The sequence below is a fragment of the Aspergillus ibericus genome (assembly GCF_003184845.1).
Source record: "Aspergillus ibericus CBS 121593 unplaced genomic scaffold BO80scaffold_56, whole genome shotgun sequence".
Classification (NCBI taxonomy): domain Eukaryota; kingdom Fungi; phylum Ascomycota; class Eurotiomycetes; order Eurotiales; family Aspergillaceae; genus Aspergillus; species Aspergillus ibericus.
The window spans coordinates 35,925-61,271 of record NW_020292154.1 but is presented as its reverse complement, the minus strand read 5'-3'; the positions used below and the strand labels follow the sequence as shown (position 1 = coordinate 61,271).

The following is a 25,347-nucleotide window of genomic DNA, read 5'->3' as shown; positions in this document are numbered from 1 at the left end:
GTGGCGCCGCCGCAATCCGGCCTCATTGGAGACGCAGTGTGGCTGTTCGCTAGCTGATCAGAGTGGGATAGGAGAATAATAGAATGCGGTAATCCTAAGCGATACCGTCTATTGCCAATGGAGCCAGATGGAAAATCCGGGAATTTAGAAAGAAGGGCATGCCAGATCACCTGACCAGACAGCCAAGGTATAATTACCATAAGATTAATCACCGCTGCATTGCAACCCTTGCAAGTTGCACAACCCCATCCCTCATTACACTCAGGGTATCCAACCACTAACAGCCACCAGCACAAGCACATACGAAGCAGCAAGCTAAGGATCCCGCACATACGTGCCCACCCACTCCCCCCACGCCACCACCGTACTCTTCCCCAACGCCTCCAACAACTCCCCTTTGCCTAGGGGCTTCTCCCCCACTGCCAACGGTGGTCCCAACGCCACCAGTTGAAAGAAATACCGATGCGGACCGTGTGCCAGGACCGGCCGCGGCCCACTCCACACAGTCTGGCGCAAGTTCACCCCATACTGAAACCCACCCTGCAGGGTCCGGGTGGGCGCGTCCGCGAGGACCACATCGTCTGATGATATGGCGGTCTTGTCCGCGGAGATCCCGTAATACACCCCGTGCACGACGGGGCTAGGCAGCGGCGCATCCGGATCCTCCACGATCAGCACGTAGCTGTGGATTTGGTCGGCGGCAATGTCGCTGGGGAGGGTCCAAGACAGCGGCGGGAAACGGTTCTCGCCAAACGGGGTGAATTCCTTTGGTAGCGGCGCGGGCGATGACCCCACGGAGGAAGTAATGGTGATGGTGGGTGGTAGGGTTTGAAGGGCTGGACTGACCCGGGTGAGAAGCTTCGCGTCGCGACCTCGTTGGTTGCGGAGGAGACGGCCGAGCAGGGCCTCGGCTCGAAGGGTGACTTTCTCCATGGTGGTGGGAACGAAATTCAGGAGGGGGGGGAGGGTTTCTGGCGTGGTGATAGAATATAACGTCGGGGAGGGGCGCTGGCCAGGGTTGTTTAGCGCTGATCGGTCGGGCTCCACTGGTCTCAGGGGGGTCTTTTAAGTTTGGGGCGGATCACGATTTGCCCGAGCATCGGGCCGGGTCGCAGCTCATCGTGGCACGATGAGTCCTGCATATCCAGGGTTATGTCCCGTTGTGCTGGGTTATGTGAGGTTAGGTGACTCCGGTGAGCCAACACTTCGTTAGCCTTTCCAGCAGACTTGGGTCTCGCACTTCATACCCCTGTACCATACCCGCCGACATAAATCTCCGCCGTCAACCCGCCAAGATCCAATAAAGCTTAATCAAGCTTGATTCACCATCCGATTCCAAATCAGCTGATGTCGCATGAAAAGGCGAAAATAGACATCCTATCAGATTCTGATATATTTTCCAATCGGAAATACCCCACTCAGCACTCATCCCCCAACCCTGCGTAGCGGTAACCACAACAGTTCCAGTATGCAACTGAGAGTGGAATATCTATCCATGTGGCAGTGTTGAAGTAGCATACCTCGGAGTAGCAACCTAACAACTTGTCTCGATGGTGTAGTTGGTTATCACGTGGGTCTCATATATCCAGTATGACGTGGAAGCAATAACTTCCATGCGATCCCAAGGCCGGGAGTTCGAACCTCCCTCGGGACATTTTTTTCCACCTCCTACCAGAAGTAGGACTGGACCTATTTTGGGGGTTCTGTTTTTGGTCAGCATACCTTCATTTAATCTATTGGTTATTATTTTTCAAGTCCAGGTGGGTGATGTTCAGTCGTGTCACTTGCGCCCCATCCCGAGAATTATCTTATCTGATGAAGGTTTAGCCCGAAATGTATATTTGATATAGTAATCTATGTAATAAGAAGAGATCTATTCTAGAAGAACAGTCAAGTTGAAGAGAAATCAGCAGAATCGAACAAGATCAAAGTGCAGTGTACAGTTCCCAAGGTAGTATAGTACGAGAAGTGAACCGGGTAAAGAATGACAAAAAAAAGCAAGACTGAATCCTGCAGGAAATCGAAGAAAGGGCTTGATTGTATTGCCGAAGCAGAGGTATATGAATGGGTGCTAATTAAATGTGCCGCGCACCCGACAAATGATGGCATATGGACAGGTGAAATGCGGATTAGGTCGTCCCCGACACCTTCTTGCCCTTCGGTACACGGGCCAACCAGTAGATGCCCACCGCGGCCACAATGTTGAAGAAGATGTACACCCACATCAGGCCAAAGTTGCGCCAGGCATCGGAGAACGAGCTGGACACCGAAGCCAAGAAGGTATCCGTGCTGCTCATGGTGCAGAACGCGCAATCCGATGTGGCCGACGGGTCCTTCAGGTAGCCGCCCGCGGAGCTGATATACGACGCCATATACTCCTGGCAGGTCTCATTGTTGGGCGGATTGAAGGTCAGATACTCGACTGCTTCGCAGGTCACCGTGGTCCCGGAGAGTCCGGTGGAGAGCATGGCCGATACCAGGTACGTGAAGGGGGAGACCCGGTACATGAAGATCCAGAACCCGGGCATAGCCTCTGGGGTTGCCAGAACACCGCAGAAAATTAAGCAGAGGGAGAATAGCAACGTGGCGATATTACCACCGGTTTCGGCTAGTTCGATTCCAGCGATCACCATGTGGGCGAAGGTGGAGGTAAACAGCAGGAACACCCAGATGAGCAGGAACATGAGGCCGCTTCGTTCGTTCACCGCATCGGTGGGCTTCGCGTTGTTGTATAACCCGATCGGATAGTACCAACAGACGAACATGAGCACGGCCATGAGGGTGTTCCACGGCAATTCCACGAAGATGTTGGCCGTCATGAATGCCTGCCAGGAATAGGTCTTCGATGGGCGTTCGCGAACCTCATAGAGGGATCGTTGGGTGACGAAGTGGGGCATGATCTGTTGACACAAGTTGCCAAAGATGGTCATCAACATGAATACACTGAACATCTGGTTTTGCATGCCCTGCACGGAGTTGCTGGCGTGGAAGAACGAAAAGCCAATGTACAAGGCGGTCAGCACTGAGAGGGCGGTCTTTGACCAGATGTAGCTTGGAGTGCGGTAGTATTGGGCAAAGACACGGAGCGAGCATTCCCACAGCTGGACCCCAAACGGTGCAGCATATTCCTTGAACGCTTCAGGGTCAGAGTTGTCCGGAGCCTGGGTGGACAGCGTCGATTTCAATTCCGCGAGATGCTCCTTGACCTTGGTGTGCTCCGGACTCTCCCTCCAGACCTTTGGCCAATCGATATCGGTGTGGGAACCCGGGGCGGCTCCGATCACATCAAGCATCCATTCGGCAGGGTTCTCTCCCTGGGACAAGGGGTGCGCGCCGTTCCGTTCGAAATAATTGGACAGCGTGGTGGAATTCTCGCCGATTTCGCCAAAGTAGATGGTCTTGCCGCCACGGGCCAGGAAGAGAAGACGGTCAAAGCGCTGGAACAGCATGGCGGAAGGCTGATGGATGGTGCAGAGAATGGCTTGGCCATGTTGGGTCAGGGTATCGATCAGATCCAGAATTGACCACGAAGTCTGACTGTCAAGACCAGAGGTAGGTTCATCCAGGAAGAGGAGCAGCTGCGGCTTAGCGGCCAGCTCAACGCCGATCGTCAATCGCTTACGTTGCTCAACGTTCAAGCCCTCTCCGGGCACACCGACGATGGCGTCGGCATAGGCCTCCATGCCCAGTAGTCGAATCACTTCTTCAACGTACTCCAGTTTTTCTTCTCGACTGACGTGGGCGGGCTGACGCAACAAGGCACTGAATCGGAGTGCCTCACGAACGGTAGAGGTAGCCAAATGTAGATCCTGCTGTTGCACGTAGCCGGTCTTGCGCTGGAACGACTGATCCCGCGGGCGTCCATCCACAAGCATGTCGCCCGTGACGACTCCCATGGTAACACGTGTGGCCAAGACATCAAGCAGGGTAGTCTTACCAGCTCCAGAGACCCCCATCAGGGCGGTACAGGTGCCGGGCTTCACCCAGCCGTCGACGTGGTCCAAGATCCTGCGAGGCTCTCCTTTGATCTTGATGTCGTAACAGACATCTTGCCAGTGAAAGATAGCCGTCTGTCTCTGGATACGAACCTCCGTGTCTTGACCCGAGGCATCGGTCTTGACCGCACCGCCAGACGTGGTGGACGATTCCAAATCCGACCCCTGTGGGAGCTTTGGCTGGTGGCCGCGACGGAACAGAAGAACCTCACCCTTGGACTTTTGCTCGGAGATGTATTCAGTGCCCGCAAGGTAGGTACCGCAGAAAAACACCATGAACGCGATCAAGATGCCTATGTTTCGCCACTCGTGTCCTTTGGTATACTGATAACTTTCCCGCAGATAGGTGGTTCCATCCACGATGGTCGACCCCGATTGCGCACCGACCGTGGAGCAAATCCGATGTTCCATCGAGACCGAGTCATACTGACCACCAGAGGGAACAATCGATGAACAGGAGAAGTGGCGTCCGGAGAATTCGTTGACCATGAAACTTTCAAAGGCGTACGCGATGGGATTGATATAATTCATCCAGCGGGACCAGCCAAGCATGTTCCGGGTAGGGATCACGAAACCGGTGTAGATCACCATGCCAAGAATCAAGATGGCGGCAGGAACCAGGGCTTGTGAAAGAGACCGGGACGTCGATGCAATGGTTCTGAAAATCATGGACATAGTATATGTGGTGACCACGGAAAAAATCCAGAAGGTGAACCAGGCGCCGGCATCCCGGCGGAGGTTCGTCATGAAGTACATCGGGAGATTGAATGTGACCGAGTTTATCAGCTTATAAGGCGTATCGCACAACATTGATGCCACGGCCTCTGCAAACGGGTGATAGAAGGCGTATCGGGACTGCTTTTCCACAATTGGACGTTGGGCATAGAGCGTCAAGATTTCAAGGGCACTAGAGAACGCGTTGAGAAGGACGGCATAGAACAACAACGCTCCGCGAGAGTAGAAGCTAGCCGTGGTATCAGGGAGGTTGAAGAAAACGGAGGCCACGATCAAGGCGATGATGAAATTTCCAATCAATGCACTGGCCGTTAAGCTGAAATCTCCACGCAGACGTTGGAATCCACGGGTTGTGCACAGGGAAATCTGATCCCACACGGAGATCGTGTAGGGAGACTTGAGGCGTTGATTTTTCGCCTGCATGGCTCTGCGGGCATCTAGAAAAGCATCGTATGAAGAGCCGTGAATGGGATACTGCTGTTCAAATTCTTCAATTTCCCTCATTAGGGCAGCTCTTGCGCTGCTCTGCTTCCATGCTGCTGCAAATTCATCCGGCGTGCGAGGGACGCGGTTCTCAAACCCAGGACGGACCTGGCGCTCCGCTGGGCTGGTAAGCGATGTCAAAAAGTCAGCGGTCGTTTGGCGCTCCGGACACTCAAAGCCCATGTCCACAAAGAACTGCCTGGCTTCGGTCGTTCGCCCGAAATAAATCTGACGTCCTTCATAAAGTACGGTCACCTTGTCGAACACGTCATATGCACTTTGAGAGGCCTGGTAGATGGCAACACAAGCCGTCGTGCCCGAGTACTTGCTCATCAGAGACAGATTCTTACAAAACTCCAGGGCATTGGCACTATCGAGACCTCTCGTACTGTTGTCCCAGCACTGCAGTGGTGCCTGACTCAAGGTTGCCTCCGCGATACTGACACGCTTCCTCTCACCACCACTGACTCCGCGAACAAAGTCATTGCCAACCCGGGTATTGATCGTATGGGAAAGCCCCAGCATGGCCATGACCACGTCTCTCATGTGCTCTGCATACTGCTTCCGACTGACCCCTTCCAAGCGATTCCTCGGGGCCCTTGCGAGAGCGGCAAACGCCAAAGTATCACCGACGGAGAGTTGGGGGAAGTGGACATCGGTCTCGGCGTTGTAAATGGCTTCGCCCCGAAAGGATTTTTGCATCTCCTTGGCGGGTATGCCTAATCACGTCATGGTCAGCGCCACAATCAGCATTGAAATGAGGAGCACGTACCCTGATAGTTCAGGACAGAGTCCTCTGACATTTGGATACCGTTCATCTCGCCGGCAATGGTCTTGAGAAAGGTGGAGCAGCCACTACCTGGCCTTCCCAGCACCACCACCATCTCACCACTTCTGACGAGACCGTCGAACTCGCGCAGGATCTGGATCTTCTGCATCTTCATACCGACCAGCTTCCGACACAAGGTCCCTAGCTCCAGCAGTGAATTCAGCACGTCCTTCTGGTAGTCAGTCGGCGATCCAAACCCATGGACATTCAAATTCCGGAATGCGACACCTGCTGTACGGTCGGGGTATTTCTCGGGGTCACGCGAACGAATGGCGAGCAGCATCTTGATCCAGTCTCTAGGCTTGAAGTTGGGGCTGTGGGGGTTGAGGGTCGATTCCGGGTCGTCCACGGCAAAGGGATTCTCCAGGGCGCCTTTGGTGGAGAAGCGAGTGGATTGACGCGTGAGCTGTCGAGCCAGATCGCCCACCCGAGCTTCGATCTTCTCCTCCTTCTCCTGCAAGGTCTCGTCATCTTCGCTTCTCTGCTCAGATTTCTCGGTGTATGCGGTCCCGGGGGGTCCGTGAACGGCATTGTCCAGGTCTGGGCTGCCCTGCAGTTGGGGCAGGTTGTGGCTGACCACCGCCTGGGCCCGAGAGGAATTCGGATTAGTCGTGGCGATGAACGACATGTTGAGTAGATGCCGGGTTCACGCGAGACTCCTCCAAGCAAGCACCGACCCGTGAGCCGTGTGGTGCTCAGTGTAGGGACAACCGGCAGATAGAACGATGGGCTGTAATCTGGCCAGTTCACAGACGAGAGCGAGGTGTGTTCAGTTTTCAGCCCGACGCAAAGTGACTGGGGCAGTAGATCACGGGTTATATAACTATAAGCCCCGGGAGTGGGCGTCCGACGGCCCACCAAGATTGAGGTCAATAAGCAGCCTTCGGCAAAGAAAGTTCCAGCGGACCCGCTTCCGGAACTTGGGATCTCCATTTTTGGCAGTGACAAATGGACTTTTGAGGAGGTCAGTCAGAACAATCTGCTTAGCGTGCGCAGGGAACCTCCGGGGACCCGAGCCAGATTGCGTAAACGACCCCTATCACATTGACCCGCTGGAGAAAACGGGGTTCCGCCCGAATATCGAAGCCTAAAGCAGATTATTAATCTGGTTTCTTGGGGCTGAACTCGTGCTGAGACTCCGGATTCCGAACCAACCAGCGTGCTGGAGACCCCGAATCGGGCCAGTCCGTGACTCTCGAGGACGGACCCTTGGCCTTATCGCAGTCCTTGGATGCTGACCCACGTGGATTCGGCCGGTTCCCGGTGTATCTGTTCAGCGCTCCCATTGTTGGATGTTGCTTCATGGTCTGCATCGATTGGGAGAAACATGGTTGTGTAACTGGAAAGTCCACGCGGTGTAGTCTGCAGTCATTTAGTTGTCCGATGAGGTGTTCATCTCATGCATCTCGACCGATCTTTGAGTCGGTAGAATGGAGTCGATAGAACGGACGCTACTCCGTGGCAGGTGAGAGGAGGAGAGGAGAAGAGGGAGAAGATCGGCGCGAGAGGCGCGATGGCGGTTGGTAACTTTACCGCGTCAATACGCAATGCCGTTATTCATTTTCTCGAACTTCCGGCATCCGGGGCGCCAAGATTACTGCATTGGGTTTAGCGTTCGGGCAAAAACATGACACCATTGGTCAAAACTAGCCAGCCAAGCCGTGACTGCTAAGTCAGCAGAATTCTGGTCGGCCGCAAAACACAGCATGACCTCCAGGGGGCTGCAAACCATCCGCCACTCTCGCCGCCAGATGGGATGGCTTGGTGCTCTCGGGTCCAGCACATCCCGGCACGACCGTTGCGTGTCTCAAGTGGGTTTGAGGCGCGCCCCTGGACCCCGTCCATTTTCTAGAGGAAATTGACGGTTCGACGGGGGCGGCCAAAATGACTCCCTCTGCCAGTTCCTTGACATCTTCTCATCACCCCTGGGCCTAGACTGGGAGATCCCAGCTTAGTCAAGACTCAAATGAGAGATCCCCTCTGCTGGCTGAATCTGGGAATTTATAGTAGAATTTATCTATTTCCTGGAGGGACTCCCGTGGAACCATAAGTGCCCCTTCCGCGTGCCTTGTCAACCCCGTTTTCCCGCCGACGATATTACCCCTGCTCCACTGGACCTCGTGGCTGCTTTATCATGCTCAGCTTAGACAATGAATGGGCCGTCCAACATCAGCAAGGACGTGGGGTCTTCCACTCAAAGGATCCCCGCGTCCACCCCGCGAGAATCCTACCCTCCTGAACCAGGCAAGGAGACTGCAGACAAGAGTACCCGGAGAAAGGTGCGGGTCCTGACCTATAAGAATGTCACCATGCTGATGGGTTCAATAGGCCTGCGATACATGCCAGCGCAGAAAAACCAAATGCGATCTGTCCACCAAGGCCAAGTGCTCCCAGTGCGAGAAACTGGGCATCTCATGCACTCGTAACCTCCAGAGGCACAAAGCTCATCTCAGAAGGTCTGGCTCGGTTGCCCGGTCTTGAGGTACAGAGGAAGTGAGACTGATCATCGATAAAGACAGGCGATGATTAATAACCTAGAGGGAACCATCGAGCGCATGGAATCTCGCTTGCAGGGTCTCGGCTTCACCGTAGGCGATAATGAGATCATAGGTGCCTCGTCGCCGTCGGACATACTAGGCAGTGCTCCGGCGTTCACTTTGCCAACGAGCATGATGGATGGTGGTCCGATGGCTGGTGCTGCAGATGAGATGCATTTGGGGAACATCTATGCAAACCCGCAGCCAGAGTGTACGATTCCCGCCATAGGGGGATCGCCGACCCCGAACATCCCCGAGTTGTTCACGCAATTAAAGGCACCAGCGATGCCATCATGTTTTAACGTCCCAAGGTATCTGGGCGGTATACTGAATACTGGATGTGCGTTATGCATGACTGTTGATAAGACTCTTGGCTGATACATTCAGGTTTCTCATTGATCTCTCCGGAGGGTTTAGCCTGGATAGCACAGAAGACGGGCAACGAACCTCTGGATCGTCTTACGCGATTAGTCTCGACGGAGGAGCATGATGGCTTCATCGCCGATTATCCTCTCCACTGTGTCTCTTCAAGGAGGGTATTCTGTCCGCTGCCACCCCAGGAGGAAATCGTACATCTTCTGCACCACTTTATGGATTACTTTAACGTCATGTTCCCCGTGTTCAGACATTCAGACATCCCATTTCTGTTTCCCGGGGGACAGGTTGATATGCGTTCGCAAAGCCCAGGCCAGTGGGCTAGTATCAACGCGATCCTGGCAGTGGCATATATGCTCCCTCGGAACGGAGCCTCGCCGGAAACGGGCCATCAGAAAAGTTGGCTATTCCTGAAAAATGCCTTGGAAGCCGTCAGTGAGCTCTATCTGGGCCCGCCGGATATCCAAGGTCTCCAGGCCCTTCTAGTGATGGTACGATTACCTTCTCGGCACTTTCCTCCCCTTACTAAAAGTGGTGTAGGCTGTCCTTTTCCTAGCAGCATCGGCTGCCCGCCCGTGCAACTTTTTGATATCTGTCGCTATACACATCAGTGACCAGCTGGGACTGGGGAGGGCAGAGGATATATCGGCTCTCTCTGTTGAAGAGACACAGCAGCGACAGACGGTCTTCTGGTTGGCTTATTGCTTGGATAGAGAGTGCGTCTGTCCACCTTTAGCACGCGAAACAAGCTAACGTAACCAGAATCTCCTTTCGTTTCGGTGAACCTCCAGTGCAAAACGACGAAGCAATTAGTACAGCCCTCCCTATGGAAGCTCCAACGTGTGGCATCTACTCCATGCCAACTAGCGACCAACCCGGAAGCTTCAGTGCCTTCCGATCAGTCTGCGAACTCGCACGGATCCGCGGCGAGGTCTATCAACACCTCTACTCTGCTTCGGCTGCAAACAGACCGTTCCATCAGATCCTCGCATCGGTCGGACAGCTGGACGAGAAACTTCAAACGTGGAAGAAAAGCATCCCATCCGAATATCAGCCCGACTCCCGAGGGATCGCACCTTTCCGACAGTGCCCGATTTCGTTGAGCCTTTTACACATCCATTACACGTACTACAACTGCATGATAGCTATCCATTCGCTTATCGCCGCCCGGGGCATCAATTCCGCCCAGGATCTCATGGACGACCCGGGTTTCTCCATCCAGCCTGGTTCTCTGTCCAATCCCAGGGTATTGCTGTCGGCATCGTTGACCTCGAAAGCTGCCCGTGCTTCGATCAAAATGATGAAGTATCTCCCGCAGGATGACATTTCCCTAGGGTACGTTACTTGCCCCTGGCGCTTACTATACTAATAAACCCCCAGTATAACAATGTATTACCCCACGGTCGCATTGAAAACACTCGCCTCGAGTATTGTTCGCAATCCGCGCGATACCTCCCAGATCTATAATATGAAGATTCTTGATCAGGCAGAGGCCTTTCTATCATCGGCGGGCTTAAGTGCAACTAGCGAGGGGATGAAACGCCTTGGAAAACATTGTGCCGAGTATCGCTCCGTTGCGGAGCGCGCGATGAAGGAATCTTATTAGGCATTTTGACAGGAAGCAGCGTGCCAATGGTCTAATCCTCTGCAATATTTGGCAGCTTGCCCTTCTAGCATCTATACCCAACCTTGTCAATGTTTTTCTTCCTACGCTAGACAGATAGTCAATTCTGTGTCCCCTTCACTGGGCGAATAGATGCCTCTTCGCTGCCCACTGTAGCCTCAAACCGGGGTTGCGTGCGCCGCATTGGCAATAGCAATATGAATTACAGAGAACGGGGTCTGAATAAACATTGTTGACCAAATAGAGTGCTACCGTCCAAGTTGGATTTGCTTTCTAGACATCAGTCGGGAGAAGGATGACAAAGAGCCAATCCAATACAACAGGAGAAAACAAGATTATTATTGCGCTTTTCCAAGCAACCAGAATCAATGATATATGCAGCGGAGCAAGCATGGTCCAGACGGGTACGGAATTTCTTGGAAGAACGGGAGAAAAAGAAAATACCGAAGTGGGGAGGGGGGGATGTATGTGGTCAGAGCGGAGCTAGCAAAACAAAAAGCAAATAGATATGACAAGAGTGGGATTCGAACCCACGCCATCAAACGATGATCAGGAAGCTGTGAAGCTGGATATTAAGGTTGACCTTAACCTGACGCCTTGGACCAACTCGGCCATCTTGCCTAGAGATGTTAAAGCAAGGAAAACAAATGCTATATGAGGGCAATTAATGTTTGTTGCGCAAAATCCACTCCAGCCAGAGTAGGGACACTCTAGGATTCGCCCTACGTTTTAGTTTTTCTTTTGCTAGGATAATGAGAAATATACGCTTAGTGTCATATTGTTCTCTAATTTATGGCAGGAGCGCACGCCATTCAGAAGATGTGCAACTCAATGTCTTGAGGCCGGAGCAATCTGTGTGATATATATGTTTCCTAGACCTAGGGACATTCCACTCCCACATCGACCTGGAGTCAAGGAGCCATATCTCCCTCCGGCATATGCTATTATCATCCCCTCGACACTGGGAGCCGAAGAGGAAACGCAAAGCATGTTGAAAGGCTGCTATTGTTCTTCCTGGAAGATACAATGTTCTTATGACCGGGGTTTGGGTGAGTTAAGTCCGAGAACCATGAACATTCAAGAAGATAATCATCAAACCGTAGGTTAGACATATCCGAGGATTAGAAAGCCTGACCTCATCGCCGGGAGAGCTGAGAGGAGCAGTATCGCATCTTCGCCAATGAGGGGCCGAAACGACTGCTCCCATGGTCTATCGTGCATTTTGATGTTTCGATTTTATAGAAATGATTACCTATTTGGGAAAATATGTCATCTTACTCACTGGCATTTGGGTGGGTCAAATGCATCAGCGCTAGCGAGTGAACGATCTCTCAGACGATATGGCCATGATTAGCAGACACAGTCAGCATTTTCGCAACCTATCCCTCCGCCCATTGGACACTTCTCTTATCCTTCGATCGGCGAGTCGGGGCTCCGATCATCCTACCCCGATCTTACAACCGAGGCAGCTCGACATCCCTGGTATATCATCTTCTTTATATCACCGCAGTGCGGTGTTAGGAGATATTATCTCCGGCTAAAATCCGTGACATCATGAGCTTCCTCGATATTTATATACCTGTCCACGAGGAAACCTCCATTGAAGCAAAGAAAAGACCGTCGTGAATCAACTAACACGCATTTTATCATACCCACCTCACCATGACTACTCCTGCATCTGCTCCCGGTCGTCTTTTGCGGTTGACCTTGCAGATCTACCGCAACCAGGCAAACAGCTCCAACGAGGCGAGAGAGAAGTTTGCCCGCGAATATCTCGCCAAGGTTGCTGTTATAGTTGCGAAGCACGGCATTGAGAAGTATCAGCAGGTGTGCTTATACCCATTAACATCTCCACCCAACCAGATAGCTTACCATTCTCTCTGTATTACTAGGTCTACCACCCCCTAGCATTCCGTGAAGCCCTCGGAGAATCAAGCCGCCGCAACAATCGTGGCTGGGTCATTGATGTACGATCCAATACCCCACCACCTCCTACAGGATCTCTAATTCCAATAGGACCACGACCTCACCATCGAATTCTACTTCCGGAACTTTCTCGCCATGAACAATGTCCGCAACGACCCCGAGTTCCAGGCTCTGCAGGCCAGCGAAGGGCCGTACGTCAATCTCGTACACACCGTCGCTACCCTAGGCTGGGTCGAGCAGTATGTGGATGATGGGAAGGTGGTCAATCTGGGGCCCGATGGACAGTCAACTTATCCTTCTTGGGCGGAGTTGGGTGATGTACAGTCGATCTTTCCTCCGAAGCCTGCCGAGGAGAATGCTTAGGTGTGACGGAATAAAAGGTGGACATATTGCTGTCTTGATAGTCTTTGAATGATAGAGTTGATCGAGTTGAATGTGAAATGGTTGGGTTGATACCGTGTTACTTGGAAAGTGCACCCATGTGTGCTGGACGAAGCCGGGTGTTGCATATGCGGAATCATAAGGGGGGAACGAATACGAATAAGTCCCAGGTTGCGACATGGAAGGAAATTGTTCGCCTGGTTCCACTACTAATATCCAATCTATACTTGCATGTCAGAGCATGTCCCCTACCGATTACCACGGAATGCGGATAGCCCTAGTGAGGTAAAAAGTGGACCGTCCACAATCCCCCCAAAAAACAAAAAGAATGACCGACGCAGGACTCGAACCTGCAATCTCTTGATCCGTAGTCAAGCGCCTTACCATTGGGCCAGCCGGCCTGATTGTTGAAAAGACGAACAATCATTGACACTATAAGCCAAAATCAACCGGCCCACACAAATCATCTACCTGAGACCGTCGTCGGTTTGTTACTATGGTGTGAGTTGACCAAGACGAAACTGAGCTACATGTCTCGCTTGCGTGTGTCTTTATTTACATTGGGTGTGGTCTCTCCGCGCAAATATCTTTTTGAGTGTAGTGGAAAGAATATTTGCGTTCGAAATGGAATGTGGTGAGAAAAATATATTTTTGTGCATCTTTCCGCCGCACCCCGGAGAACAGCAGCCACGCCAACTATGACGGTACTTATCAACTTCCCTACTTCGTAGTACTCCAATGGTACTAGAGAAATAATGTAACTAGCTCTGCTACCATGGCGTACTATCTCGGGGCTGACATATCATCGTTTTACTGTTAATTAGGGCACTATCTCGTATCCACATTGAGATATTGAACATCGACTCTCCGGGTCCACCTGAAAACAATTGGTTGTTATGGAGTGGCCGATGACTGAGTCACAATCTGGGGGCGTGTTGTTGCCCAATTCTATCTGTTCAAACTAGCTTAATTGTTCCTATATCTTCAAACCGTTGTTATCGGTATTTCGTCGTGAAACTTACAAGACGATATGGACTGGACACCATTCACCAGCCGCCACCGTAACATATCAAAAATAGTCAACCAAACAGTCCGAGCAACTGGCCTCCTCAGCACATTTTTACAACAAAAACTTCCCTTAGTTCTGCCTGACGGTGACTTTCTGACGAAGACACATATAGCTATTGTCAAAATGTATTGGTTCGAATCGAGAGTGGTGGTTCAACAGTCAAGCAGATATGTATGCCGTAGATAAGAAGCCAGGCCATTCATATTGCATCTTGCCCGACTTGGTGAGAACCCAATCACCCAGGTACCCTTACAGAAGTACTACCACCCTACCGGGTACCTAGCCTTATCCTCTCATGGCTAGCGGCCATCTTCCAAGCTCGAGAGAACTGCCCTATTTCCCTGCTTGTCCCGGAACAAGGAACCAAGGAGTATAGATACATTACCCTAGTCTCGTAGATTTCGCGTGTGTGAACTATGCAATTGATTGCCTTCTCCGCGTTCAGCCATTGTTGGAATGCTAGAAGGCCTAATGAAGGGGGACTTGAAAGAATCCACTACTCGGTCGTAGTTCTGGAAAATACCCAAAATTGAATACAACTTACTAAGATACCGATCAGCCTCGTGTGTGCCTTTGATCGAAAGTAATTATTTGCAGCATCAATATTTGCTAAACGGGATCTACAGTACTTGTGGGGCCACCAGGGCACCGGCATGGCATGCGGAGCTTTATCGGAGGTCATGATTGGCTGACTCGGAAAAGATGACGCCAAGAACAATAAAAGTGGAGATCAAGATTAAGGTTGTCGGAAATTTTCTTGTATGGTTGGGGGCTGAAAAGGCAGAACAGATGTTACGGGGGAGAGAAGAGAGGATGGCTCGGTTGGAAAGTCAAAGTAAAATGGGATCAGTTGGTGCTATTCAGATGCCAGGACATGTTATAAACTTAAAACAACACCATCTCAACCACAACGGAGAATTTCTGAAGGACAAGCCTCTATTCCTTCAAAATCTTACCCACAAACTCCTCGATCTTCTCCACCACCCCACCCGTCCAACTAAGATGAGGCGAATGACCTGATGGAGCATAATAAACCGTGAACCCAGCCCCCCTCTGAGTCTGCAACGCAATCATCCCCTCCTGGTATTCCTTCGCCAGACACAAATCATTCTCCAACACCAAATACGCACAAGGCAACACCGAATAAGCATCGTTGGTCAATCTGTCCGTCATAATCGGAGATGCCGTCAGCGTGGCAGCCCATTTCTCCGCCTCCTCAGGGTCAATGTCATTGAACATATAACGAGGAGCGTCGACGGCCGTCCCTAGACCTGTGTGGCCGTGTTTCTGCACCTGTCAGCGAAATTCCTCAAGAGTACCTTGGTGAGATGGTGCATCTTACATGGAACCGCATGAATGGCGGTGTATGAAAACTCCCATCCTTCGGCTGAAAGAAACTAGTCACGGACTCCCCAACGGGAATAACAAAGGCCCCCATGTAGAACAACCCGATGATCCCGCCCGCTTTGCCCACAGCTTGACGAGGTTTGGCTTGCAACGCGTGCGCGGCGGCTTGGGTAGCGACCCAGCCCCCGGAGGATTGTGCTGCTAGAAGGACTAGTTTGCCGTCTTGATTGACTAGCTTCTCGACAAGCTGGATGACGACGTCCACGTCCTCCGTGTCACTCGGGTAGCCGCCGGCTGGAGGCTCACGGTCAAAGTCGGGATGGTTTACGTCGCCGACGTTGAGTCTGTTGAGATCGCAGGTTGGGCGTTGGGGACAATAGGCGTCGATTCCGTGTGCTTGGAGGCTTTGGATGAGGGGCTCGTAGGGGGCAGGGGTTTGGTATGAGCCGTGGCAGATGACGACGGCTAGGTTGTTGGGGGTCGTCATGATGAATGCTGTTTGGGATCTTTGAGAGAAAGGAAGAGTGGTATGGATGGTTTGGTCTGGAAAGAGGGAGGGAAGTGAATTTATAACTTTGAAGGGCCAAGGCTGGGGGAATCTAGATATGGTCAGATAGGTATACGAGCTAAGGATTGTTAGCTTGGTTTGGGATCCACTTGTCGAGTATTTTTCACAATACGCTGGTAATGTTGCCAGGACTGTCCTTCTACTTGTTTTGTTCATTTTGTCGAAGCGATACCGCCCCGTGCCATTATTCTCGGCGCATATCAATGTGAATTGGCCATATGACTCGGAGGACATTGTGGTGGAGTCGGAGGACGGTCCGGTGTTGAATATGATTTTTGAAAAACATATTCAGCGGTTGAGTAATTGGATCGCGCCGCGCCAGTTTCGCGAGTATTTTTTGGAGTGGCCGGCTGATGTTTATGCGGATGTATAGAAAGAAAGAAACAAAGGGAAAAGAAGGAAAAAAAAAGAAATAAAAAGCAACAAAGAAACAAAGGGAAAAAAAAGATATAAAGTCTAATATGATCAAGATACAGCAAAGACCTTCTAAACACCTGGCTTAGACAAGACCAATGTGCGGTATTCATTCCTACATCGAAACTGGAATTCGTCTTGTGCACGGGCTCTCCTTTGGGGCTTCTCATTCGATTTGAGTCAGTCCCGTTGCTTGGCAGAAACACAGCCATTTTTATGCGGCGATTTGTCACTGCTGAGACTTGAGTGAGATGATATGACACTAGTTTGGCACTACTGTCCGCTCTAGTAATTTTCCCTACTTATTTTCAAGTAGGTGGAGTCCTACCCCGTGGGGTCTGCCTATGTCAAATCTATAATAAAGTTATTCCATGACACAAAGCTTATCTCTTACTGTCCAATCACGTACAGTTATCTTTGATTTCTATCTTACCGCAGCCATGGTTGCATGGATGTAGAGCATTCGAGCAAATGGGTTATGTGTCATATTTTCGACTTATTAAAGACTGGGTGTGGGGGATGCGTTGGCAACTCAGCGCTCTTAAGACATCGTCATCTCCAACTATGTTTTTATAGCCTATAAAGCAGACATTCAACGCCAGGCAGATACCTAGACCCAATATTTAGAGGAAGAGAATTTCGACCATCCTAGGTCGACAAAAGAATACACCAATTTAACTCGGTCAGTAGCCACGAGACGTCCTAGTGGAACATCACTGCTCTTCAGCCACCCTCAAACACGACTCCCGGCTGTTAGCATGCTGAAAATTGAGGGTCTCTGATTCTGCGGGATCCCTTGAATGGGTCTTTAAAACCAGATTGTCCGCTCAGTTGAGACTAGCCATGCGCCATTATTCATGGGGGAGATACGGCCGCATGTCCACCAAGATCCCAGGATTGATATGTTTTGAGTGTAAGCCCATTATGTGCAGCAATGGCACCGCAGTATGCACGGGCACTCTGCTCCCGGCTCCTAGCTGTCATGCAGAGCTGCCAACCGCCTTGCATCCGTTTCCTGTGCCTCGAAGCTCGAGTCTGATGGACGCATCTTGTCCATCTAGGGTCAGATGTGCGAGGGTGTAGTTCCGACATTTATAGGCCCTGTACTGTCTCCTTCAGCTTCATAACCAAGCAGAACTTTCGCCACTTCCATCACGAGAACCGTTCTTCTGCATAATAAAGCGAGTGACCTGCGACCCATCCGTCAAGTCTTTCGTCACCGGATGAAGACCATAGCCAAATACCCAAGGCAGTAGCACGAATCGTAGAAGGTAGTAAATCACTCCGAGCCCCAGAATCCCCAGTGCTACCACCGGACTCAACCAGTACGGAATACTCGACTTGGCAGAGTTAGGCGGAACAAACGGCATGACTAGAAGGAACTGCAGTTACGACTTCATCAGCAAATGTCAATACTCGGGGAGAAAGCAAAGCGACGTACGATATTGGCCGCCAGGTAAAAGGCAATGACCGCCCATGGCGCGGTGTAGGACGACGACCAGCCCTCGGACGGCGAGAGGCGCATCTTCACCAGTCCCACCGTGATCGCTGTCAGCATCACGCACATAGGATAGGAGGAGAGTCCGACGACAAATGTAAAGGCTTCCCCCGCGGGTGGAGCGCAGATGAATAGAATCGTGACGCCAAGATGCACGACCAGGGCTGCGATGGGGGTCTTGAATGGGCGGTTCTGCATCATAAGATTCGGGAATGGGGTAATGCCGTCTTTTGCGAGCTCTTGTAGCAGACGCGCTGCACCGTAGGCCATTAGTTCAATCCTCAATATCAGAATAGAATCAGACTTACGGACGACAAACGCGACTCCCAGCAAATGGCCGATAGCGGACAACGCCACAAGAGCGGGTAGGGCTCGGGTTGCGGCAGTCTCGCCGTACACATTGCGGAAGAGGCTGGCAGCAATCGTGACACTGGCGGTTCGGAATTCCTCCTTGGATACACCAGCGAACTAACAGAAGGATCAGCCACGACACCTTATTACAGCCAGGATTGGCGGGAGGCTCACATAAGCTACATTGGCGAGGACATACAACACCGTGATGATGCCCATGGCGCAGGGAAGGGCAATGCGGAGTGTCTGTTCCGGATTCTTGACCTCGGAGAGAACGGCATTCACATTGTCGTAGCCTTGGTACGAGAAGATGGCGTCCAGAAGAGCAGTGCCGATATCATATCCATTGTTGGAGGTGCCCTCAAAGGATGTCTTCACGTCGAAGTTGTGGGGATTAGGGATGCGTCGATGACCCGCCAGAGCGGCAAACCCCGTGCACACGATGAATAGGAGAGTGAAGAGCTTGACCATACTCAGGACATCCTGCATCGCCCGTCCGATCCGAGGAGCGACCGTGTGGACGCCCACGGCAAAGGACACGGCCGCAATGGCCAGCCCTCGTTCCTTCCAGGTCGTCGATTCGACTCCGGCCGCTGACAGGAGATACTCCGAGGCGGTGATGGCGTTACTGGCAGAGACCTGCAGGAACAAGCAGAAGAAGAGATAGATGCATGTTTGCAGCTGCCGAGGGGAGAAAGATCGTTCCAGATAGACCTTGATGCCCCCGGATCGAGGAATCCCAGTGCCGAATTCCAGCATCACCAGGGCACCGCAGGCCGAGATGATTCCCGCCACCACCCAGAGCATCAGCGATAGCCCTACACTGCCGGAAAGCTTGAAGATGGTCGAAGGGGTGGAGAAGATTCTATCTCGGTCAGCGGATCAGAGGTGCATATGATTGGTGAATAGAGATGGACTAACCCAGCGCCAATGATCTTGTTGACAATCAGGGAGATGGCCCCCAGCACTCCAATTTGGCGCTCCTGCAGCACGTGGTTCTCATTGACTGAGAGTCTCTCTCCCTTGAGACTGTCATCGTCGGGGTGAGACGCATTCGTTTGAATGGTCGCTTGGGATATCGTGTCGCTACCCATTTCACTACCGACCAGGATGCAGTCTCCTAAATGCCCGCATGCGCGCCATGGCAAGGCTTATATACTTATCCGATTATAAGTGATGGAGCCATGAGATTATAGTCGCGGGGATGCTCGGGCTCCCTCCGACATAACTGAAGCGGCCAGGATGGCTGGGTATTAGTGGATGAGTTCAGCTGCAGGCATGATGGCGTTATTCCCGCATCGCACGACCATCCACAGGCATATTTATGTGTCAAGTTGCCAGTTAGCGCAGTGAGAGAGGAGAAATATTGTCCATGGAGGGTTACCGCGATGGCGTGCTGCACCCCACCCAACACCCCATCTTAGCATAGATGTCGCAATTATGTAAAGGAAACAACCAATGAAAATCACAAGTGATAAAAATTAAAGGGTATAAAAGCACTTTAGAGACCTAAACATTGTTTATTTATAAGAAAGTTATAGAATATATAAACATAACTATAACAATCATATACTATAAAATATATGTCACGGTGCGACATCGGGGACTGGTAAGAACCACGTGACCTACACGAGCACATAGCAACCTACCCCCGTGACCTAAAGAAAATAAATATAAAGTAACCTTAATATTGAATTTCTATATCTTTCTATATTCAAAGTATAAATGATAAGTATGTTTAGCGTATAGTAGTACTTGAAGTACATTTTTGGTCTCTATATCGTTCCTTTCTGCAAGTGTCCTGATCTCGTCTACAACATATACACTACCCAGGCTGGAGAGCTCAAAATGTGGAAAGAAGCGCCCCTTATAACAACATCTACCCGCAGTGTTAGAGTATTATGGGTAGAGCCAGCGTGGTATATGTTGCATATACTCCCAAGGATGTTTCTCTTCCTCATTCTGGAATCACAGGCGGATTGTTCGGCCTGAGTCTAGCCACGGTATTGTGGAACAACATAGATGGTGCGGACTGCGTCTGATATGAACGAAAGGAATGTGCGCGGAGGTTATAAACTTAAAAGTCCTTGATGCTGCTATATAAAGAAGTCATTCTCAAAGGATTCTTCCATTGTTCTTGCCTGACCCAACCAGACCCTAGTCTTCCCTGTCCACGTACATTGCAGTGACTCAAAATAAGGACGTTTCTTTTTTACGACTCCGATTTTAATTTCTCCTCCCTACTTTTAAGAGGCGCGTTTCAACAAATAGTAATCTGTTTCGCGTCGTATAAAATAATCTGTATTGAACGTAGAGCACTGTTCTGAAGTGAATCGCGAGTCCGCATATTCTATTTGTCTTACTTAGTTAGCGTTCGTAATACCCATGACTTGCAGCCTACAGAGTCTGGTATGTTAGAAGGGAACATTGGTAGTTTTTGTTATTGGATGTTATAGCCTTTTCTGCAGCTATTCTTGAAAGTACCCAACTCCTAAATCAAGGTAATGGAGCTTTCAGCGAACGTGGGTTAAGTGACATTGAATCGTTGCACAACCCTCTATTGGGATCGAACTCAAGCAGTAGTACTGTATCTTTCAAAATAGGTCAATTTGTTTTATCTTCATTCGCTGAACTTCACAGTCTCCCTCTTTTGATAGTCGACTAGTGCCTGCCAATGAAATTCGATGCATATCCCAACCTGATTCTGGTCTTGATGGACAGGAGTTCATTTGCGACTCCGATCAGCTTTCAAAGGCCACTGCATCAAGGCTAGACTTCGCCATATACTGTGGTATCTTCCTCCTTCACCGATACTGCGTGTCCATGATCTTGATATCGAGGATGACCACGCTACTAGCCACCAATCCGAGGTAACCCTCCCACTGCAGCTAATGATTCGAAGAATCATGCCGAGTTAGCAACTCTTCGGGAGTGCTCAGTTGGATGTATTGCACGCAATAAGAGGAACAACTAAGTAGCTGAGAAAGGAGGATCTTGTGTATCCTCAAAAGAAGACAAGTCATTGAACACTGTGACAGCAATATTGATGATATTGAGTGTGTGTTGCCTAGCTAACTACGCGAGGAGGAGGTGACTAGGTGGCTAGGTCTGAGATCACGTGATCTCCTTTCATATTCCCTATGAGTGAGGACGTAATCAGCAACATTACATATAAAAGGGAGGAAGATATGAGGTTATTCACATTTTCTAAACAAGAAATAAAAGATATGTGGATATAGAGATATTAGATAAGTTTTTAAATATGATTTATTATACTGAGTTACTTGATAAAGTAGGAGTAGGTAAGATATTTAAGTAATTTAATAAAGCTATCAGCCGCTTGTTTAGTTGTACTGATATAGATAAATTTAATATTTTTTATATGTATTTTATAATGTATGAAGTATTATTTAATAGAGACGTACTTTATATGGGCGTGAAACTCGGGGTTCTTAGTTAGGATGATAGTGGACTGGTTATTTACATAAATAATAGTAGGATAGTTTATTAAAATAAATGTAGTTTTAAAGCGCTAAATATCTAGTTCAATAAATAATAGTTAGAGTTAGATTAATTCTTGTATTATTACTACTTGCATAATATACTTACTTTTAGTTAAAGATAATATAATAGTAGTTTATTTTTTTAAACTCTATAAAATGGGCCTCCCAGTAAGTTAGAATACATAGCTGGAGGTTAATATCGTGTTGAGAGAATAGGGGCCGGCCCAGTCAGTATTATAGAAGCTGATAAGTCCAGGTCCACCGCGACGGTAGAAGGGGTAGTGGTCGAGGGAGCCAGCGAGATAGCTGTCAATGAGTAATTTATAAAAGGCATTAGTATTCATGTCTAGGTTATTATTTACACTAATAGTATAAGTCTCTAGGGACTCGAGGAGCGTGCGCGAGGGCTTACAAGTACATGTAGAATAATATAGTAGCTATTTAGCCACTAGTGACGGTTCTATATTAGAAGTAGCGGATTTTGTATGGGAGGTACTAGTGGCTAGAGGATCTATAAGAACTAGCTAGTCTCTAGACTTATTATCTTTGATAATAACTACTAGTTTAGGTGTAGCGTTATAGATAATATTATTAATTATAAGTAAAGATAGAAATATATTAATTTATTTATATTTTAGTAGCTAGTCCGGCTCCTCACTGCTATCCTGTTTATCTATAGTAAAATAACTAGAAAAAGTAATAAAAATAAATTATTAATATTAAAAAGATATATTAAATAGTAATTAGTGATGAGGATCTTTCTAAACTAAAGCTTCTATATTAATTTTATTATAATATATGGAATTAAGATTGTATATAAATATTATTAATAATAATTATAAAATAGATTTTTCATTGAAGATAATATCATGAGTATATATAATCTAATAAATTTGAATATTATAGATCTTGTAAATTAATTTAAAATATTTAATAAAATAATTTTTCTGCATATAATTCTCAAATTTATTATAAGTTTTTTTAGAAGTAAGATACTAGTAGTAATAGTTAAGAATCTTTTACTATAAGATATTTGGTTATATATTATATAAGGTTTTATAGAGAGTCTTCCCAATAGTACTATATATGAATCTATTCTATGTATAATTAATTATAAGAATAATATAATTCTATAGGAAACAGGACAATTAATTATCTGCTATAATTAATATATAAGATTTAACTAGATAACAGTTCTTAATCTTAGTAATAGGATTGAGATTTAAGTAATAGTATAGAATAAGATTCTAGATAATACTTTATTCTTAATAATAGATTATAAATAATTAATGTTCAGATGTATTATTATTATAAATATATTTAATATTAATATTTAGCTAGTATTTGAGATAGTTTTATAAAGTAATAAATTTGTTATATATTTTATTATATTTCTTGAGTAAAAATATCTAGTAGTATTAGAAGATATAGTTAATAAAAATAATAAAGTAATATATATTAGTTTAGCTGTGTATAGATAGCAGTCTATAAATATCTATATAAATAAAATTTTTAATATGTAGATTAAGATTACAAGATTTAGTATAAAAAATAGATAATATTTAATTTTTTCTATAGAAATAAGGTTCGCAGGGCGTTAGTAAAATATTTTTCTTAATATTAAAATTAATAATATATTTAATAAAATTATAAATTTTTTATTTAGAGACATGAACCGTACAGCGGTATATAAAATAGATTAAAATTAATAAAGAAACTATTTTTTTAATAGTATTAATAATAAAATTAAAAGATAGTGAGTGTATTAAAATATTATAAAAATATAGATTTTAAATTATCTTGCGGCTTGTGGTGCTAGTTATATATAAAAAATATTAAATATTTTTAATAGTAATAAAGTTAATTTATTTACTATATTAAATAAGAACAGTAGTCTCTTTAATTTTAATATATATATAAATATTCTGGTATGCCAGTTACTTATATAAAATAAAATTATATAAAAATATTAGTATATATTAAATATAGTTAATCTTTAAAAATTTATAAGATTTATTCTGCTTGTCCGCTAATTTAATTAAAATAATATTATAATTAATAATCTAAAAAATTTTATTAGTAATAGTTTTAACCATACATACGCAGGAAGTAAAAAATATAAAATAATATTTTAAATAAATTATTATTTTAATAATCCTAGAATTAAGTATCTAATTATGCGAGTAATTTAAATATTAGTTTTCTTAAATTATAATAATAGTATTAAAGTAAACCAATACAATATAGATATTAAAAAAATTAAAATTAATATTAATTATATTAGCTGATAGTGTTCTTAATAGTAATATAAATAGAATAAATATAATAACTATATTTATTTAAATATTTATAATTATTTTTTTATTCAGATTTAATGAGTATTTACTTAGAAAGTGATTTCTATAATATTTATAAAAGATACACTATATAATATTTTTATTAGTGGTATTAAGTTATTTTTTTTTATATTATATAGAGGTATTTATTTAATTTTTATTATAATTATAAATATTATTATATTTATAGCTATATCTATATCTACGGCCGCAACTACCGCGATTATTATCTCGGGTATTATTATTAGTATTCTTAATATTACTTTAAAGTTTATTATTAACTACGTGTGTAATTAGCTGGGAGAACTAATTCTTATATATATATTTAAATTATATAAATTAAATATATATAAATAATAGGATAATATTTTTTATTAATATTATATATTAATTTATAATAAATAGCTACAAAGCAGGCATATTCTAAATAATTATAAAGAATTATAGAAGTTTAATATAATTATTAATAATTTTAGTATCGCGAAGCTTATTAAAAATGTCCATGTAATATATAAGAAAAATCTCTTAATTATTTATACTATTATAATAAATAGATATCTATTTATTATATAAATAAATAACTATAATAAAGTTAAAGATTTTATATACTTCCTGGAGAAGAATATATGCTTTTAATATAAAATTATAGTTTTAGAAATATATTATAGGATTAGCTTCGCATATAATACTAAGAATTATAAATATAGAGTAATTTAACTACTTCTATTTCTTATAGTTAAAGTTATATATAGTGAGTAAAGTACAGTTATATTATTTAATCTATTTAATATTATTTTATAGATCTATTTTAGTAGGTAGAGTACTATTATTACTAATATAAATAATTAGTATATATATATTTTTATCTTTATTCTCAGGATAAAGAATTAGTTCTTTTAGAAAAATATATTTACTCTGAAGCAGCTCCCACGCGTTTAAATTACGCGAGTATAAGTAGTTTTATAGATTTTTTTATTATAATAATTAATTAGCCTAGCTTTTAAACTTAGAAATAGCTTTAGAGATGTCAATGTTAAATAGAGTTTTAGATAGTATTATTATAAGTATTCAACCACGCTGCTTATATAGTAAGAGGTCTAGTTAATTAATAAGTATTAAGCCTAAATATTAAATTAATTAGATTATTATGGAGGCTTTTTTACCCGTAAAACCGCGTATAGTAATAATTTAAGATGTAAAAAGTCTTAAGAAGAATATTATTTAATAAATAATATATAAAAATAATAAAAAAATAATAAAAAAAATAAATATTTAATGATTTATTACTACAAGGGCTTATAACCTGTGATAGCAATATTAATGATATTAAGTGTATGTTGCCTAGCTAACTACGTGAGGAGGAGGTGACTAGGTGG

At 46.1% G+C, this 25,347-nt stretch overlaps 6 protein-coding genes and 3 non-coding genes across 9 annotated transcripts; 3 read left to right on the top strand and 6 right to left on the bottom strand.

Moving 5' to 3' along the window:
• Positions 1-237: 237 nt before the first annotated feature.
• BO80DRAFT_429027 (YbhB/YbcL family Raf kinase inhibitor-like protein) lies at positions 238-1,297 on the bottom strand. Its single transcript, XM_025720381.1, has one exon. It carries the CDS (start codon positions 931-933, stop codon positions 316-318), a length of 618 nt encoding a protein of 205 aa, XP_025570810.1. The 5' UTR covers positions 934-1,297; the 3' UTR covers positions 238-315.
• Positions 1,298-1,544: 247 nt separating this feature from the next.
• On the top strand, positions 1,545-1,654 carry BO80DRAFT_t274. The gene has a single exon. It is a non-coding gene; the product is annotated as a tRNA-Met (tRNA).
• Positions 1,655-2,129: 475 nt separating this feature from the next.
• BO80DRAFT_449211 (pleiotropic drug resistance family ABC transporter) lies at positions 2,130-6,670 on the bottom strand (the record flags this gene model as incomplete). Its single annotated transcript, XM_025721729.1, has 2 exons — positions 2,130-5,932; positions 5,986-6,670. 2 exons carry the CDS (start codon positions 6,668-6,670, stop codon positions 2,130-2,132), a joined length of 4,488 nt encoding a protein of 1,495 aa, XP_025570809.1.
• A 1,894-nt stretch (positions 6,671-8,564) lies between these two features.
• BO80DRAFT_458919 (fungal specific transcription factor domain-containing protein) lies at positions 8,565-10,560 on the top strand (the record flags this gene model as incomplete). Its single annotated transcript, XM_025722316.1, has 5 exons — positions 8,565-8,919; positions 8,967-9,445; positions 9,495-9,670; positions 9,717-10,289; positions 10,335-10,560. The coding sequence occupies 5 exons, from the start codon at positions 8,565-8,567 to the stop codon at positions 10,558-10,560; spliced, it is 1,809 nt and encodes a 602-aa protein (XP_025570808.1).
• A 527-nt stretch (positions 10,561-11,087) lies between these two features.
• BO80DRAFT_t273 lies at positions 11,088-11,199 on the bottom strand. The gene has a single exon. It is a non-coding gene; the product is annotated as a tRNA-Leu (tRNA).
• Positions 11,200-12,166: 967 nt separating this feature from the next.
• Positions 12,167-13,070, top strand: BO80DRAFT_429024 (uncharacterized protein). Its single transcript, XM_025720380.1, has 3 exons — positions 12,167-12,405; positions 12,471-12,545; positions 12,595-13,070. The coding sequence occupies exons 1-3, from the start codon at positions 12,241-12,243 to the stop codon at positions 12,865-12,867; spliced, it is 513 nt and encodes a 170-aa protein (XP_025570807.1). The 5' UTR covers positions 12,167-12,240; the 3' UTR covers positions 12,868-13,070.
• A 144-nt stretch (positions 13,071-13,214) lies between these two features.
• BO80DRAFT_t272 lies at positions 13,215-13,286 on the bottom strand. Its single transcript has one exon. It is a non-coding gene; the product is annotated as a tRNA-Arg (tRNA).
• Positions 13,287-14,890: 1,604 nt separating this feature from the next.
• BO80DRAFT_484190 (alpha/beta hydrolase) lies at positions 14,891-15,800 on the bottom strand (the record flags this gene model as incomplete). The annotated part of the gene is made up of 2 exons (XM_025723456.1): positions 15,297-15,800; positions 14,891-15,241 (listed from the first exon to the last, which is right to left on the bottom strand). The coding sequence occupies exons 1-2, from the start codon at positions 15,786-15,788 to the stop codon at positions 14,891-14,893; spliced, it is 843 nt and encodes a 280-aa protein (XP_025570806.1). The 5' UTR covers positions 15,789-15,800.
• A 1,584-nt stretch (positions 15,801-17,384) lies between these two features.
• On the bottom strand, positions 17,385-19,229 carry BO80DRAFT_484188 (methionine permease; the record flags this gene model as incomplete). The annotated part of the gene is made up of 5 exons (XM_025723455.1): positions 17,385-17,665; positions 17,725-18,035; positions 18,090-18,249; positions 18,307-18,997; positions 19,054-19,229. The coding sequence occupies 5 exons, from the start codon at positions 19,224-19,226 to the stop codon at positions 17,405-17,407; spliced, it is 1,596 nt and encodes a 531-aa protein (XP_025570805.1). The 3' UTR covers positions 17,385-17,404.
• Between the last annotated feature and the right edge of the window lie 6,118 nt (positions 19,230-25,347).

What these genes read in the sequence shown, in the direction of transcription:
- BO80DRAFT_429027 (XM_025720381.1), bottom strand. Translation starts at nt 933, where the DNA reads ATGGAGAAAGTCACCCTTCGAGCCGAGGCCCTGCTCGGCCGTCTCCTC.
- BO80DRAFT_429024 (XM_025720380.1), top strand. Translation starts at nt 12,241, where the DNA reads ATGACTACTCCTGCATCTGCTCCCGGTCGTCTTTTGCGGTTGACCTTG. An exon ending in GCATTGAGAAGTATCAGCAG is followed by an intron (nt 12,406 to 12,470) that starts GTGTGCTTATAC and finishes CTGTATTACTAG; the next exon opens with GTCTACCACCCCCTAGCATT. An exon ending in ATCGTGGCTGGGTCATTGAT is followed by an intron (nt 12,546 to 12,594) that starts GTACGATCCAAT and finishes TAATTCCAATAG; the next exon opens with GACCACGACCTCACCATCGA.